Below are 15,316 nucleotides of genomic sequence, written 5' to 3'. Positions count from 1 at the left end.
GGCTCATCCGTTCTGTGCCAATAAAAGGATTGCAGCGGCTGTGTCAGAGTTACAGTTTGTATTTCCAGGTTTATCAAATGCCAGACTACTGCTTCACCCTCCTCTGTCCATAATTCTCAGCATAGGACACAGGTCTCCCTAAAGGGTCCATGACATTTACTGACATTTTTCTTGCAGCATCTCCTGACATCTCTCTGCACAAAGAAAACCGATAGACATGAGACAGTGTTTCAATCAATTATTCATCAGCATTTCTTGATGCAAACAAAGTCAAGTCAGTTATTGACAGTAGTGTGACATTAAGAGTCAAGGGACTTTATCCGGTGTATATAATGTGTATTAGTAACACTTTCTTTAAACACCATAATCAGCATTTATAAGCAATTTATAAGTAACTTTTTATAAAGTATTAATATATTTTATAACACACTTTAATGTAGGTCAGATATTAAGATTGTTTAAATGTTTGTAACTTTTCAATACATTTTGTTTTTTTGTCGTTTTTGTCGCCTTCTCAATTTCTTCCAGAGCTGTTATCTTCCTCTCTTGATCTTCATCAGCATTTGGAGTTTGTTCAGTTATCATGGGACTGAAGAAGTGTTTAAATAAATACTACATACTTTATTAACAAAAAAAATATATGACAAATAGGGTGCCATATTATAGGTGTGAAATCTTATTATAGTTAACTGTTTATAAACTTGTTATGGATGCTTCACATGAAAGAATGAGTATAACGAGCATGTTGTCAGGGGAGACTAACAAGAGATTGTTTGATTCCAGCACAAAGCCCAGACCTGTCAGTCAACATCTGGGCTCCCACTGGAGATCCACTTTCCAAGGCAGTGAGCCACAGAGCTTTTGATTTGTATTGTTGTGGACTCTACACGTTTCTTTCTTAAAGATATTGCAGGGACAACAGATGATTATTTCATGTCATTTTAGTAGACAAGATTAAGAAAAGCTACCTATAACGTTATGTCAAATGAAAATCCAACATGACACAATGACAAATTTGCAGTCTGAGACTAAATTCCATTCCACAAACATTACAAAATGCGGAGAAAATTTAACATTTGGCTGATTATAGCACGGTTGCAATAATGCTACACTCTGTACTTGCTGCAACTCTCCATTATCCACAATCACCATCTCCTTCAATCTTGTCTCAGCGGAATTAAACTCCCCATGGTGCTCTCTAAATCTTTGGAGACACAGAGGTAGTCTGGTAAAAAAAAGAAACAGTGAACAAAACATGCAGAAACCAAATCAAGTGTCTTGGTTTTGAGTAACAAATTTTGTTGTTTTTGAAATTGCTGTAGGTACTCCGAGGCATATTGTGCTGTAATTATATTGTACCGGGACAAGAATCTAATTATTATTCGTTAATAATTGCTTTGCAGTGTGGGTTTGAGGCAAACCCACTGCAATCTGCAGCTTCCATTCTCTCTCTCAACACTGATGTTGTAACCAAACACCTAGAGCTACGCTCATCACACTGAAATTAATAAAATTAATATGAGATGATTTTTTTTTCCCCTGCAACAATAATTAAGCTTTTCAACCTTTACTTTCAACCTCTAAATCTCAGTTTCTCCAAAGCATATTTATTTAACGTACAGTATACACAATTAACTATACGTACTGTCTTCTAAAAATTACACCTGGTGTTCGAATCATGGTTGAAAAATATGAGGAAAGAAGGTTTTATTTAACTTGCTCCTCAATTAACAACATGTTTGTGTGTGTAAACCACAACAAAATCAGTGATTGTAGACATATTCTAGCAAAAATAAGAAAAGTAATATTTAAGAAATTTTAAAAGCCTTACATCTATTTACCTAGTTCATAACATTCATATTTCTATTGCTGGTTTACAGTAAGTGCTCTGCAAACTGAAAGTCTAAATCAAACATACTTATTATGTTATAATTAGTTAATGTACAAAAGGTAATTTAAGTCATAGCTGATACAACATTACAGAGGAATTGCTAACAATATTTAATAGACAGTATATCAAGTCTAAACAAACTTTGTCAGCTTATCATTGTGTTGATAGACAAATTAGTATATATATATACTGTATATCTATATATATGTTTCAGTGCACAACAGTCAACAGTGAAACTGTTTTACAAGAGAAAGAAAGATGGCAGTCTTTAATAGCACTGCCACCGTAACATGTCAAAAACAGGTTGGAATTCAGCTTTTCTTTTGCTTGTGTACTGAATCTGTGACAATGCTCATGCTGTGTTCATTAAAACAAGTACTAAAAATAAAGCACAGTGACTAAGAAATCCAGGAAGCTAAACAAAGCTGCCATATTGTGTGTCAAAATGGGCGAAAAGGTAAAAAGGCAATATGCTAAACTAAAGATCTGAAAATCTTGGTTCATCATTTGCTTTAAAGAGCAAGTCTGAGAAAACTAAATAAACAAACAGAAAACATGAAAGCAAAAAGTACTTAGTTCCCTTACACGAAGAAGCAAGTATGTATATTTGTGCTCCTGAAAGAAACATGTCTCTATATCTCCCACTGGAAAGTTCTCACCACATGTAATAGCTGCGTGTGGTGTCCACCTGACTGGGTTTGGTCTCGGATGAGCCCTCTTTCTCCTTTTCACTGTCTGCTTCCCACAAGTTGATAAGAGGAGGGTACAACTCGTTAAGCGGTATTGATGAGGTTTTCTGCATGTATTTTTTCAGAGAATGGTGATAGTTTTTCCTCTTCCATCTCTTGGCAATATACACACCTAAAGAGGCCAGACTGATGATTGCAAACATCGTTCCCATGACTGCTGCAAGAGCAGTGTTGGTCCCTTGGTCAGATATTTCCACAGCGAAGGTTGCTTGCTTCGTCGTCACATTCACGCACGACTTCTGTGTTTGTCGGTGGATGTTGGAGACGCTGAGGCATACCTCATACTCAGTTGCTGGTTGTAAATGTGTAAGGTTGTACTCATGGACATCAACAGGTACCCTGGCTTTGTAGGTAATATGTGGGTTGTCTATTTTCATGGTGGCAGATGACCACTTGAGGTTAGAGGTCATTACATTGGAGTTTATTTTCCAGGAGACCAGGATAGAGTGAGATTCAGTTTGTTTGACGTAGATCTTCATTAGCTGAGTGCTGTCTAACAGAGTGCCATTCACCCGTATAGCTGTCACTCTTGTGTCAGCTCCCTCTGAATTTTGAGCCACACAAGTGTATCTACCAGAGTCTTCTACTTGGATATGGGAAATTCTCAATGTCCCTTCACTGGTAAGGCTGTACTTCTCAGATATGGTGTCCATCATTACCTTGTTCCCCATTGGTGTCACCCAGTAGATTTCAGGCTCAGGCTGGGACATGGCTCTGCAGTCCAAGTCCAAGGTCATGCCAATGTCAAGGTTGAGGTGGCTTGGGAAAGTATCATGGGAAATCAGAGGCAGGCACTGGTTTGCTAAATTATTCTGTAGCACCTCCCGCACTTGCAAACCCTTTACTTCTGTTGGCAGGGCACAAAACATGGATGGAGGTTCCATGAAACGGACACTGGTTTTGTTGGAGCTCATCCACTGTATGACACAGTCACAACGCAGAGGATTGCTGTGGATGCTGATCTCACGCAAGTTGGGCAGAGAGTCTACTGTGGATTGATACAGGGCATTCAGGGCATTGTTGTTCAGCATTAGACTTTCCAAGGCTGGGACATCACGAAAGGCCTGACGGTTAATGTAAGAGAACTTGGGGTTGTTTGTCGCCTCCAGCTTTGTGAGCTCAGGAAGATTGTCCAGAGCGTACTGGTCAATAGAAACCAGCTCACCCATGTTGTTTATACCCAGCTCCTTCAGTCTCAGCATGTTCTTGAAATCTCCTGTCTGAATCTTGTGCAGAGGGTTTTTGTTCAAATCCAAGAACTTTAGGTTAGGCAGTTTCTGAAAGGCTCTTTGAGGAACTTGGACCAGCTTATTGTCATAGAAAGAGAGGCTCTCAAGATTGTCAAGTCCAACAAAGGCATTTCCAGGGATGTCTGTCAGATCCATCCCAGCCAAAACCAGGCTTCTAAGGTTGCCCAATGGCTTGAAATTGAAGTCCATTATTCCAACAACAGGGTTTTCCCCAATCATGAGGATCTCTAGGTTGGGCGTAGATTCAAACCACTGGCTATTGATGGTCTTGAGCTTGTTGGAGTTTAGGTGAAGCCTGAGCAGGTCGTGGAGACCAGAGAAGGCATTGGCAGAGATGGTGTTGATCTGATTGTGGTTGATGTAGAGCTCCTGCAGGTTGCTAAGGTCCTGCAGACAGTAATCTGGCATTTCTGTGATCTGATTCTCCTCCAGATGAAGTGTGGTGAGCTGGGACATATTGGTAAGGCCAACATCTCGAATGCTACTGAAGTTGTTCTGGGACAAATCTAGCTCAGTCAGGTTGAAGAGTTGCTCTAGCTCGTCATCGGTTTTGGCAATGTAGTTGCTCTGTAGGAGGAGAACCTGAGTGTCACTGGAGAGGTTTCCCGGGATGCGTGTTAAGCGAAGGTCATTGCAGTCCACAGTGATGGCTTCTCTGTAGGTGGACTGAGGGGTGAACCATGGCCGGATCTCGCATACACACAGCTGAGGGCACTCATTGCTCTGGACGAAGGATAGTCCTATCAATACCAGCATCAGGCCTGCATAGACCTGGCCTAGAGGTAAGCCGTCTAACCTCCGTCTAGCCATGCTGGTGTAGGACAGGAGGAGGTGCAGATGATTTGGGGAGAGAGTGTGTTACAGTCATCAACCAGACTTTTCGCTGATTACTGTAGGTCTTCCAGTCCAGTGAAACGATCAGGGGTTGAAGCAGAGGGTAGAATTTTACATCAAGATCTTGGAGCCCCAGAGTAATCTGGAGAAGAAAAACAAAATATATATGTCATTATACAGACAACCGTTTCAACCCCCATGTTTAAAAGGTATATAATGCATAATTACCAACTGTTGAATAGATTGACACCACATTTTGAAAAGACGTTCATGAGAGGATAAATCCTCATGACTTTAAGGGATCTCACTACTTTTTCTCTTGTGAGCTTAAGGTTGCGTTTCAATTTGCGGGTTTGAGTGAAATACCCCAGGCACAGAGCAACTAGCATGACTGCAGACTATTTTTTTGTAACAATTATTGGATAATCACATAATCTTTCATTTTCTTGAAAATGAAGCAATTACATAAGACAACAGACTGACTTAGAACAACAACTGCTGCCCCACTATCCTTGTGAAACCGAGTTATGTGCAACATCAACAGTTTTGAGAAAATGCAAGTTCAGCTCATTACAATGCCTGCACAAAACACTGCTCTGAAGTACTTGGAAACAGATCAAATTCCATTGAGGGCTTTCATCTATCCAACAGGCCCATAAGAACTCGATCATTAGTTTCTCCGAACATCATCAAACACTATGAGATATTAGTATGTGTCATGCCTCAAAGAAAGCAAAAAAAGATGCACTTCTTAATTTTGTAATGCTACGTCTTCTGCATTCTGAATTTAGGGCAAACATGAAGAAAAAAAAGTTTTCAGCACACCTAAGATTTTTTTCTGGGATGACAGAAGGAAAATTGTTAACTTTGAGGAGTATTCTTTAACTCTAAGACTACAGGAGAGGGTTGTGTGGGAGACTCTAATCTAGCTTCATCGCTTGGTCCAGCGAATGTGAGCTCCAGTGAGGTACAATGGGCATCTGCCTGCCCATAGGGCATTAACACTTACTACAATGCCTTGGAAGTTAAAGCATTACTTCTGCCAATCAACAGCCTCCACTCAAAACCAGTGCTACATTTTTAAGCGCTTAATGTCTAAATACATGGGCATTACAGCATATAATGTTTTATATAGGGATGGAAATGTCAAACCACCACTTTGGTTCGGACTGAAATATCTATGGAATAGATTGCCATGACATATTGTCAAGACATCCATGGCCGTTTCCTGCATTTAACTTGAAACTCATTTGATATATTTGGGATAAGTTTACTATTATACTATTGTTTTCTCTGCATTCCCACGTTTTAATTGTGTACTTGAATTGTTGATTGTTTTGAGATGTTTATCACCCTGGGTGAGTTGGATAGCTAACCACACCTGCCATCATAGTGCCCATATGTAGGTGCTGAACGTGTTAGCATTGTCAGTGAGATTAGCATTTAGCTTAAAGCACCACTGTGACAAACACCTTGATATTTGGGTCACTCTTAGTCTTGTGATGATGATTTGGATTAAACCATGACTTTTATATACTTTTTTCTCATTTATATGAAATATGTGTCTCACTCAGTCAATAATTCTGTTCACATGCAAATGTTGTATATTTTCTATGCAACAGTTTTATCCTTCACCATTGTTTATTAACAGGATTAGGTTGTTAGCACGTCTTTAACAAGCGTGTGCAGTATCCTATAGCAACAGAGATCCCAATACTTAGTTAGATCTGTTTACCAAAGACGGCACCCCATCCAGTGCAGAGCCATTTAGCAGCACCACAGTACCATGGCCTTCTCCACCACACAGCTTTATAGACAACCCCAGCTTAAGAAGACAGCATTTAAGAGGCTTTCAAACAAGAGAGCTGACTAATTCATCTGAATGCAAACTGCCTGGCAACAGCACCAGAGAAACAAGAACACATCTCTTCCCTTTGGGACAGGGCGGAGCACGAGAGAAAAAGAGATAGTCCAATGTCTTGTCTTTAAGATAAAGCAATGTATATTATGACGATTGCTGCGCCGGTTAGGATTAGTGGAAGGAGATACTGAACAGGAGATTGAGGCAGTGTAATAGATTCAAACCCAGAGGAGAGAAACAGGTAATTTTGCACTTTAATTAAAAGCAATGTATCAGTGGAATCTGAGACAAATACAGCATGAAGAAGGAGTGTTAATTCATTGGTAATGTCATTATGAAAATAGTTGTAATTTTGTCAATGACTAAATATTCTGTCCCATAAAAATACAATATAAAATAATTTTATTTTGTCACAGTATTGAAATATGTAAACAAACAGCACAAAAAAACAGAAAAATGGGAAAATTTTGAAAGTAAATACTGCAAAATGTTTTAATTGCTAAGAATTACGACTACGAATAAATGTAATTGTGCACCTTTGACCCATTCCTAAATTGTTAGCATCAAACTATTATTATTGAGAATCTTATTATCAAATTAGTGTTGGAGAGGAAAAAGAAAAATGTAACATCAAGAACTAGATCCAGGTATTTTAATGGATAATTTTCTGCTCTAACATTCTTCCTCATCCACAGTATTATCCACAAATGGGGTTAATCTTAGATTCTCCCCATTCGATAAATGTTAACAGCTTTGTCTGTATTCCAATGTAAGATTAAAAAGTTTCTGAACACAAAAAATGTGACACACTTGTCAAAGTGAAAAGTAGGTTAGCTGAAAAAAATGCTGTTGTGATATAACTATGAGCACTTAAAAGACAGAAAAAATCTGTATCAACATCCTGTTGGTTTTGAACATCAACTAAAAACTGTCTAGGGCATCCTGACAAAAGCTTCACAGGTCCGTTGTGATGAGAGTCCCAAAACCACAGGAAAAATGTATACACACAGCAGGTGGAAGAACACTCAACACAACACCAAAGGCAGGAAGACAGGAAACGGAAAAACCCAGAGGTTGTAACCACGGCCACCTTTGAACTTGTGAATGGGATACTTGAAAGAAAATACAAACAGCTTCAGACATAAACTGGTGTGTTAAATGGGGTGTTACTGTTGTACAGCTTTTATTGATCAAAGACACAGGACTCACAAGTGGGACAGGTGTTTTAACACTAACCCAACAGAAATGGATCAGAAATCTGATTATGTAAACGCATCATCCTTTAGACTAGATAACCTGGTTATTTTCTATTATATACTTTTCAGCCATCATTTTTATTTTTATTTATTGTATACCCTCACCCCTACCTAAAAACAACACAGAACTTCACACAGATGGGCCATTTGGTGATACTGCCGTGTGAATGAGCACTAATTTAATAAGTTACCTCCAAATTGGAAAACTTTTCACGGTATTGTCATGGTTCTTAGCTGGTACCGCCTCCAGATGACCTGGAGACGGCTGACTGATGCCCTAGGTATCAGATGGAGTCCCCTAATCTACAGTACAAACATTGGGTTAGGCCTGCTTAGGAAACCTAAGTATGACTGGAGATAACCAGCTCGGTTTTACCTCTTATTTCTGTCTCATTTCTTTGCACGTCACCTTTACACAGCCCGTGAGCATGTTGTCTGACATTAAAATTAACCGTGCAAAACACAGTGGGCTGTGTAACAAAGCTGATTTTTGACGCACAGATTTTGCTGATGGTTTTTAGTTAACAAACTACTCAAGTTAGTCAAGAAATAATTCCAGCCCTAGCAACGGCTGATCACAGTGTCCCATGTCCAAACTTTAAGTAACAAGCAAAGTTCACTGGAAACAGAGTTCACGTTGAAGACCTCTGCCATGGATTAGGCCAGAGGCTGTTGTCTGCTGCAGGTGAAGGCATCCAAAGTGGAGATAGAGTTCTTAGATAAGATCCTTTCTTTGTTGTTTGATTAATTATCTCTGTTCTGCGTCTGTTGAGTGAGGCCTTGCAGGGTTTAGCCCTGCCTATTTTTTACATTGCAGGATCTTTCCACAATAAATTATCAATGGTTAAAGTTAATATGATCATATACAGACATCCATTGAAATGCTCACTTTACCTGCATAACATGAAAGTAGATCCCTGTCATCTCAGTAGAAAAACTGTCACTTAGTGATTTAACCTGTTAATTGGCGTCTTAATATAATTACAAAGATGTCACTTACAAAAGACCTAAAAATATCCAAACAGTTCCGTAGGTGGTACACTACACAAACATTTTCTCATTACTTGCAAACACTACTTTAGTTAAGACACATTTTACCTTTAAAGTTGTAACAAACTAACGTGTCAACGTACGTATGACAGTAACAGTCACTACACTCATACAGGTTAGCCACAACCTCAGACTCTCATTTTTTAACAGAATGAGAGGGATTGAACATGTTTGAACATTTTTCTTCTGAACTGTAGAAAAAATGTCCGTGACGTTTACTGATGAGAAGAAAGTAATCATTTCCAGCCGTGTATGTAACTTTAAATAATCCAGGTTGATGACAACGAGTGACGGAAGATGTGAAAGCCCTTTCCTAGAAAAAGTCTGTCTCTGACCCACTCTGACTGATTGAGCCCAAGGCTCAGTTTTCAAATTTCTGAAAACGTCAGTCTGGGGACACTCAAGCTCATCTAGAAATCAAGAAAATCCTTCCTTGAATACGATGACAATTGAGAGTGACATGAGAAAAAGAAAATGTGATTTCAATTGGATAACAAGAGTCTTGCATTAGGATTTTCTTGGGAGACACACACATATAACCCCACTGGACCAGGTTTGCTTTCAAGCTTTAGTTCACTAAAATAATCTGCACACACACAAAAAAAGATAAAAACAGAAATGAGGGGGGAAAAAATGAGACATGGTGCAAGTAAGATGAACAAACCCCAGGGAGCCTATGAACACATCTTGTCAGAAACTGAATAAAAAAAGATGACAAAACCACTCCTGATTTGGATGACAGAACCTGAATTACAAGGATACTCAACAAGGGGTAATAGTATATAGGACCGACTGGTGCTGTCACAGCAAGACGCAGGAAGAGAAAAAAACATACAATATACAAAGTGAAAACTCCAATGTCCCTTTTTCCCAGAAAAAATAGAGATAAACACACATTTGTCAGCCTATTGGGAAACATGTGTCCAAGCAGCAGACACATCAACAGTTACACCTCCCTTAGAGACTACATAGTCATGTAAACCACATCCTTTTCCTAGGATGATGAGAGTTTTAAGACTTCATTGTGCCCAAAATGGGTTTCTGTGATCCTTTCGCTCATGCTCACATCCGCCTCTCATGCTCTCTCCTTCCCCTCCCTCTAAGAATTTAATATACCACCTAAGACTGCGCAAGAAATTGATTATTTTATCATCATTGCAATTTAAACATCGCAGAAGGTTCCCAATATGGCAATAGACACTCAGATCTTTAGTTGAAAGGAAATATCAGCAGAAAACTGCACATTGAAATGCAACTGTCATTCTTCGTTGAAATGTAACTGTTGTGCTTTTTATAATTAATTCAGTGTTAAATGTGTTCAATAGAAGAAATCGTTGAACGATATTCAACAGTGTTGTCGCATATTTTTCTCATGTTTTGCAGCCCTTATAAGACCCTCCACTTCCTAGCAGGAGTCTCAAATAAGCAGGAGTTTTTTTTTTTTGAACAATGCTTGTAGCATACTGTTTCCTGTAGAACTGTGTTCGCCCATCCAGAGCACAATAGAGAGGAAACAATGGCGCAAACGTGTGTACAGTATAACTGTCTGGATTGCTTCCCCTTGATATTCGCAACAAATGTGTAAAGAAAGACACGTCATGACAAATATTATGACCATTTAAAGAGGTAAGAGTATGTGTGATTTTTCCTGTGTACATGCTGGCAGGTTTCATTGTTGGACAATTCACGTTAGGTCTCCCCTGGTTGGAGACAACTCCGTCATCAGCAACACTCGTGATTTTGATTTTACAGTCGCTTGATTGCTGCATCTTTCAAACTGGTTCACCTTCAACCAGGAAGAGTAAGTGTCAAGGGACACTTGAGTGGAAATCCTCAGCCCCTCTCTGAACTATACAACAATGTCTTGGTGAAACAACTGCTAGTAAGGTATTATGGTAAGAGCCGGTTGCAGTGTAAGTGTATCTGAACAAGAGCGGAAGCTGCTATTACTCCAAAATCTTAGAAACAGGTCTTTTAAAGCACAAATAAGCAACATTTAATTTATTAGTCATCAAGTTTATCATTGGGCCATTTAATTTGAATAGAGAGAGCCATAAAATGAGTTTCTCTACCCGAAAAAATAGGTTAACTGAGCAAGATTAATGGGTAGGGCAGCTTTTTTAAAGAGTTTTAAGCACTCGTTAGTGCTGTCAATTAAACGCGTCATTAACAGCGTTAACGCAAATCCATTTTAATGGCGTCAATTCTTTTACCGCAAAAGATTAACGTTCTTTGACTTCTCTCACTTTTTCACGTGCTGTTGCATCAACTAGTAATAGTAATAGAAAAACTACAACACCACACCGGATCTAGCTAGACCTGAAGCAAAACAACAGGCAGGCCACACACACTTGTATGGGCTTGTGAGCCGGCCAAAGAGTAGTAATGTTACGTTTTGAGTGGATGCAAGCGTGAGACGCTGAAATGGACGCCAATAAGATTCCGAATGGAAAGTTTACTTTTAAAAGTTGCCAAATGGTTCCATTGACAAGACCAAAGCGATTTGTGTGTTTTGTCGTTGGGAACTGAGGTATCATCGCAGCACATCCAGTCTGAAATACCACTCAATGGTAAAGCATACAGCTGATGCCAATTCTACCTCTATCTATCTACCTATTTAAAATGTTCACCCTTTTATTGATGGACAGTGTTACATTGAATGTGAAATTATTTGCTTAAGTGTGAATGATTGCTCTTAGTGTGAATGCTATGTGTGAAATGAAATACTACAGTATGCTCCATGCCAATGTTGTTTTCAATAAAAAAAACATTTGCACAAAGCAAGTGGATCCACTTTTTCATGTTGATAAGAGATACTATCTGACCTAAAGCCACCTCCTCTTACAGTGAAGTCAGATTTTGCTTTCAAGAAATGCAGCCTCCATCCAACCAGTAGGTTTGCTGATCTGCCTTTTTAGTAAGGCTGCTTGATATGAGGAAAATATGCAACAAGGTTGTTGAATATTGCGATGACAACATTTCTTGCAATAAAAAAACGTATAAAAGTGTGCTCCGTTCTGCATTTCTGCAGTTTTCAGTATTCTGCTAAAATAGAACAAATTGCTTGTTGAATTCAAAACAAATGAAAGATAATCATTTCCAACCTTATTTTGTTGAACAAATTTAACATTAAAGTGAATATAAAAGGCTCAACTGAAAAAGGACAGTTTCTTTTTAATTTTAAATTTCTACTGATATTTTCTTTCAACTAACACAAAATGTGTCTGAATGTCTATCGCAATATGAAGCAGCCTTTTGCGATGTGTATATTGCGGCAGCTAATACTGCGATAATGATTTAAAAAAAACTATATATTGTGCAGCCCTACTTGTTTGCCTTTCAAGTTCAAACTGGCCCCATACCTGTGGCCTAAGTTTGTAACACTATCCTGCTGATCTTATAGTTTTATTAGTGTGAGGGTCACGATTGCTTTTATTGCATATTAATGTTGTGTTTGTGAGGCTAAAGTCCTTAAGGGCTAGAGGCAAGCAGCTGGGCCTGATCCAGTCTTTTCTGCCAGGCACGTGACCTGACTGGGTGAAAAGGACCACAAAGGGCCACCCACAAGGGGCTCCTGTTGTCCAACCACACACACCTCGGTTCCACAGAGCCAAGGGGCAGCACAGTTGTGTCTCTGGTCTCTGAATGTCTGTCTCTGACACTTAAACACATGTCCATGCCATGAAAAAAGTCATAACTGTTGTACTTGCTACAGAACACACATTATTGTCAGGGAGAATAGGGTGAGTTGATCTGTGTCTGTTGCCTCTGAGGCCTGTAGTCCACAGAGAACAAAGGGTTAATGCCCCAGCCCTTCTTATAGGAATAAGCTCAATAACCCATCCACCCCCTCCTCATCATGCCTTATACTCCTGGGACCTAAATGTTGGTGAGGGGGAGAAGCCTTCTACCCCTTCCAATGAGCCCTGCTGTCTCCACCCCCCCCTCACACACACACACACACACACACACACACACACACACACACAAACACACACACAACACACACCTGCCTGAAACACAAACGCTCTATTGTCACACTATCAACAGAATCAAGTTTAAAAGAACATCTTAAGTGTGTGCCTATGCAGCACTTAAGATGTTCTTTTAAACTTGATTCTGTTGATAGTGTGACAATAGAGCGTTTGTCAATGTAATGTAATGTGTGTAATCAATCGGGTGATCCTGTTCATTCAATTTTAAGGAATGATATAGTCTTTTGCTCTTTTGAAAAACGGCAGTGCAGCACCAACCAAGACAAAGTTTACAAAAATGAAACAGCCGTTGTTCCAATGTGACATGTCCAGGATAGACAACAGCAGTTTGGCTCAAAACCTCAAAAAAAAAAAAGTCTTTATACTCAAATAAAATGAGCAACTGCTCACAAGGAGACTGAGCTGTTTACTTTAGATGTTTATTGTACTGGAAAGTCTTTTATTTGCCCCAGAGGTCCACAGAGACTAGAGGACTAACAGCAGTTTGTTGTTAAAAGAGGTCACTGATAGAGTCATATGGGCAGAAACTGAGCAGCATAAGTAAATCCCGTACATTAAAAAACAAATCCCTTTATCATCCATAGTTTGTCCCTCTGCCCAAAGTTAAATGATGATAGTCAGCAGTCTCCATCACAAAAGCGCAACAGCTGCAGCGACAAAAGCAGCGTTGGTGAACCACAATGGACCCCCTGCCAATGCAACCCCATTCTCACCACAGCATCTTTCACAGAGGGCCTTAATTGTCTGTCTCAAGACTCAGCGGACTTATTGCTTAGAACGAGAAATCGAGACATCTGCCGACATACTTTAACATTAATATGCAAATCCCATGTAGGCTACACAACGTTAGGCACGCCGCACGCAGCTCCTGTTGGCACTGCAAGCACCGCAACGAGATCAAAGTTTGTTTTCTGTGCTATCATTTGACGCATTGTAAGGGGTTGACACACAGGATCAATTACGCCGTGAGGTCCAATGTTCTAACGTGTATTCTAAACTCATTTCAATACTGAAGTAAAAACCAGACCGCAATAATATTTAAAGAAAAAGGATCATGCCCTTGAGTGTGTCTGCATCCTAGATGAAGTCAATGCATCGCCCTTGCACGGAAACATGTTATTGAATTAAAACCTATTCACAAAGTGTGCATGGTTTTATACATAAACACAACAATTGTCTACGACTAAAACGTTTTGATTAAAGGTTTAGATGATATGTGGCTGCCAACCGCATCACTAAACCCATATTGTTTCCTCACAAAATGCTGCTTCTAAAGAAACAGACTACAGCAGTGGAAACCCTTCTTTTCTTTCCAGAGGAGTCTCACCTTGTTGGCATCCCAGTCCGGTATGTTTTCAAGCGCACGGGTCCTTTATCCAGATATACGCGTCAATACACAACAATAAATAAGATCTATGTTATAATGCCAAGTGAACGGTCTTATCAAATAGCGTAAGAACGCATATTCCAGTATCCTAAGGGGTTCAGCTGGCGGATGTTTACAACGATTTGTCGCTTGCGTGTCCGATCAGTCACAGGGAGCCTCGGAAAGAAGCATGGTGCGGTCGTCACGGAGATCTCCAACCTGCTGCCTACAACCCACCACCGTCCGGGTTGTCGCCCTGATATTCCTCTGCTGTGCCGTCGCCTGCTCCTCCTACGGATGGAGAAGGAAAATTATTTAAAAAAAAACAAACACCTGGCGCTGTCCAGACCAGTCAGCTGATTCCCTAGCAGGCTATTGGCCGAGAGCGCCTGTCTGTCACTGGCGGACAAGCAAAGCAGAGCACCATCTGCTCGGGGCTTGTTGTGATGAGAACAAAGGCAGGAGAGGGCGGCGGGGCATGGGGCGAGGGGGGTATTACATGGCATTAATGCTGAAAACAAGCCTCCTCCTCTATACGCAATCCTTGATGATGATAATATATGTGTTACTTTGTGTCACTGAAAGATCACAGACAGACATCTGTAATCTCAGAATATTTTTATTATCAGTATTATCTTTCTCTTTGATCGTAGTAAACATTGAGCTCAAAAGCAGTATAATCTACATTTGCTGTTGGCAAACTCTGCCTTACAGACAATTTTTCTTATTTGAGGTTTAGCCTACACATGCATGCCCAACACCCCAACATTGATGTTCATTGCTGACAACCACAAGCCCACAACCACCTAAGGCCTAACAAGCAGCAAAACTTACTTTTAAATTCTTGTGAACATCCCAAAGTTTCCAAAAGAATGTAAACATGTTGAGCTAAATTACAGGGACATGTGTAGGCTATAAAATAATGGAACATGTTATGCTGATTGCTCATTACTAATTTAAAGGAGACATATCATGCTCATTTTTACGCAAACGTGTTTACATAATCTAATGTTGTTATTTTTGTCATACTATCTGTATGAATATATCTGTATTCACCTGTCTCT

General features: G+C 39.7%; 1 protein-coding gene across 1 annotated transcript; it reads right to left on the bottom strand.

The window, feature by feature from the left end:
- Positions 1–1,676: 1,676 nt before the first annotated feature.
- On the bottom strand, positions 1,677–14,612 carry lrrn1 (leucine rich repeat neuronal 1). Its single transcript, XM_034868716.1, has 2 exons — positions 14,214–14,612; positions 1,677–4,866 (listed from the first exon to the last, which is right to left on the bottom strand). Exon 2 carries the CDS (start codon positions 4,698–4,700, stop codon positions 2,547–2,549), a length of 2,154 nt encoding a protein of 717 aa, XP_034724607.1. The 5' UTR covers positions 4,701–4,866; positions 14,214–14,612; the 3' UTR covers positions 1,677–2,546.
- Between the last annotated feature and the right edge of the window lie 704 nt (positions 14,613–15,316).

This window comes from Etheostoma cragini, chromosome 4 (genome assembly GCF_013103735.1).
Source record: "Etheostoma cragini isolate CJK2018 chromosome 4, CSU_Ecrag_1.0, whole genome shotgun sequence".
In the NCBI taxonomy this organism is placed as follows: Eukaryota; Metazoa; Chordata; class Actinopteri; order Perciformes; family Percidae; genus Etheostoma; species Etheostoma cragini.
Note: the sequence above shows the minus strand (reverse complement) of the source record. Positions and strands in the feature narration are given on the sequence as shown.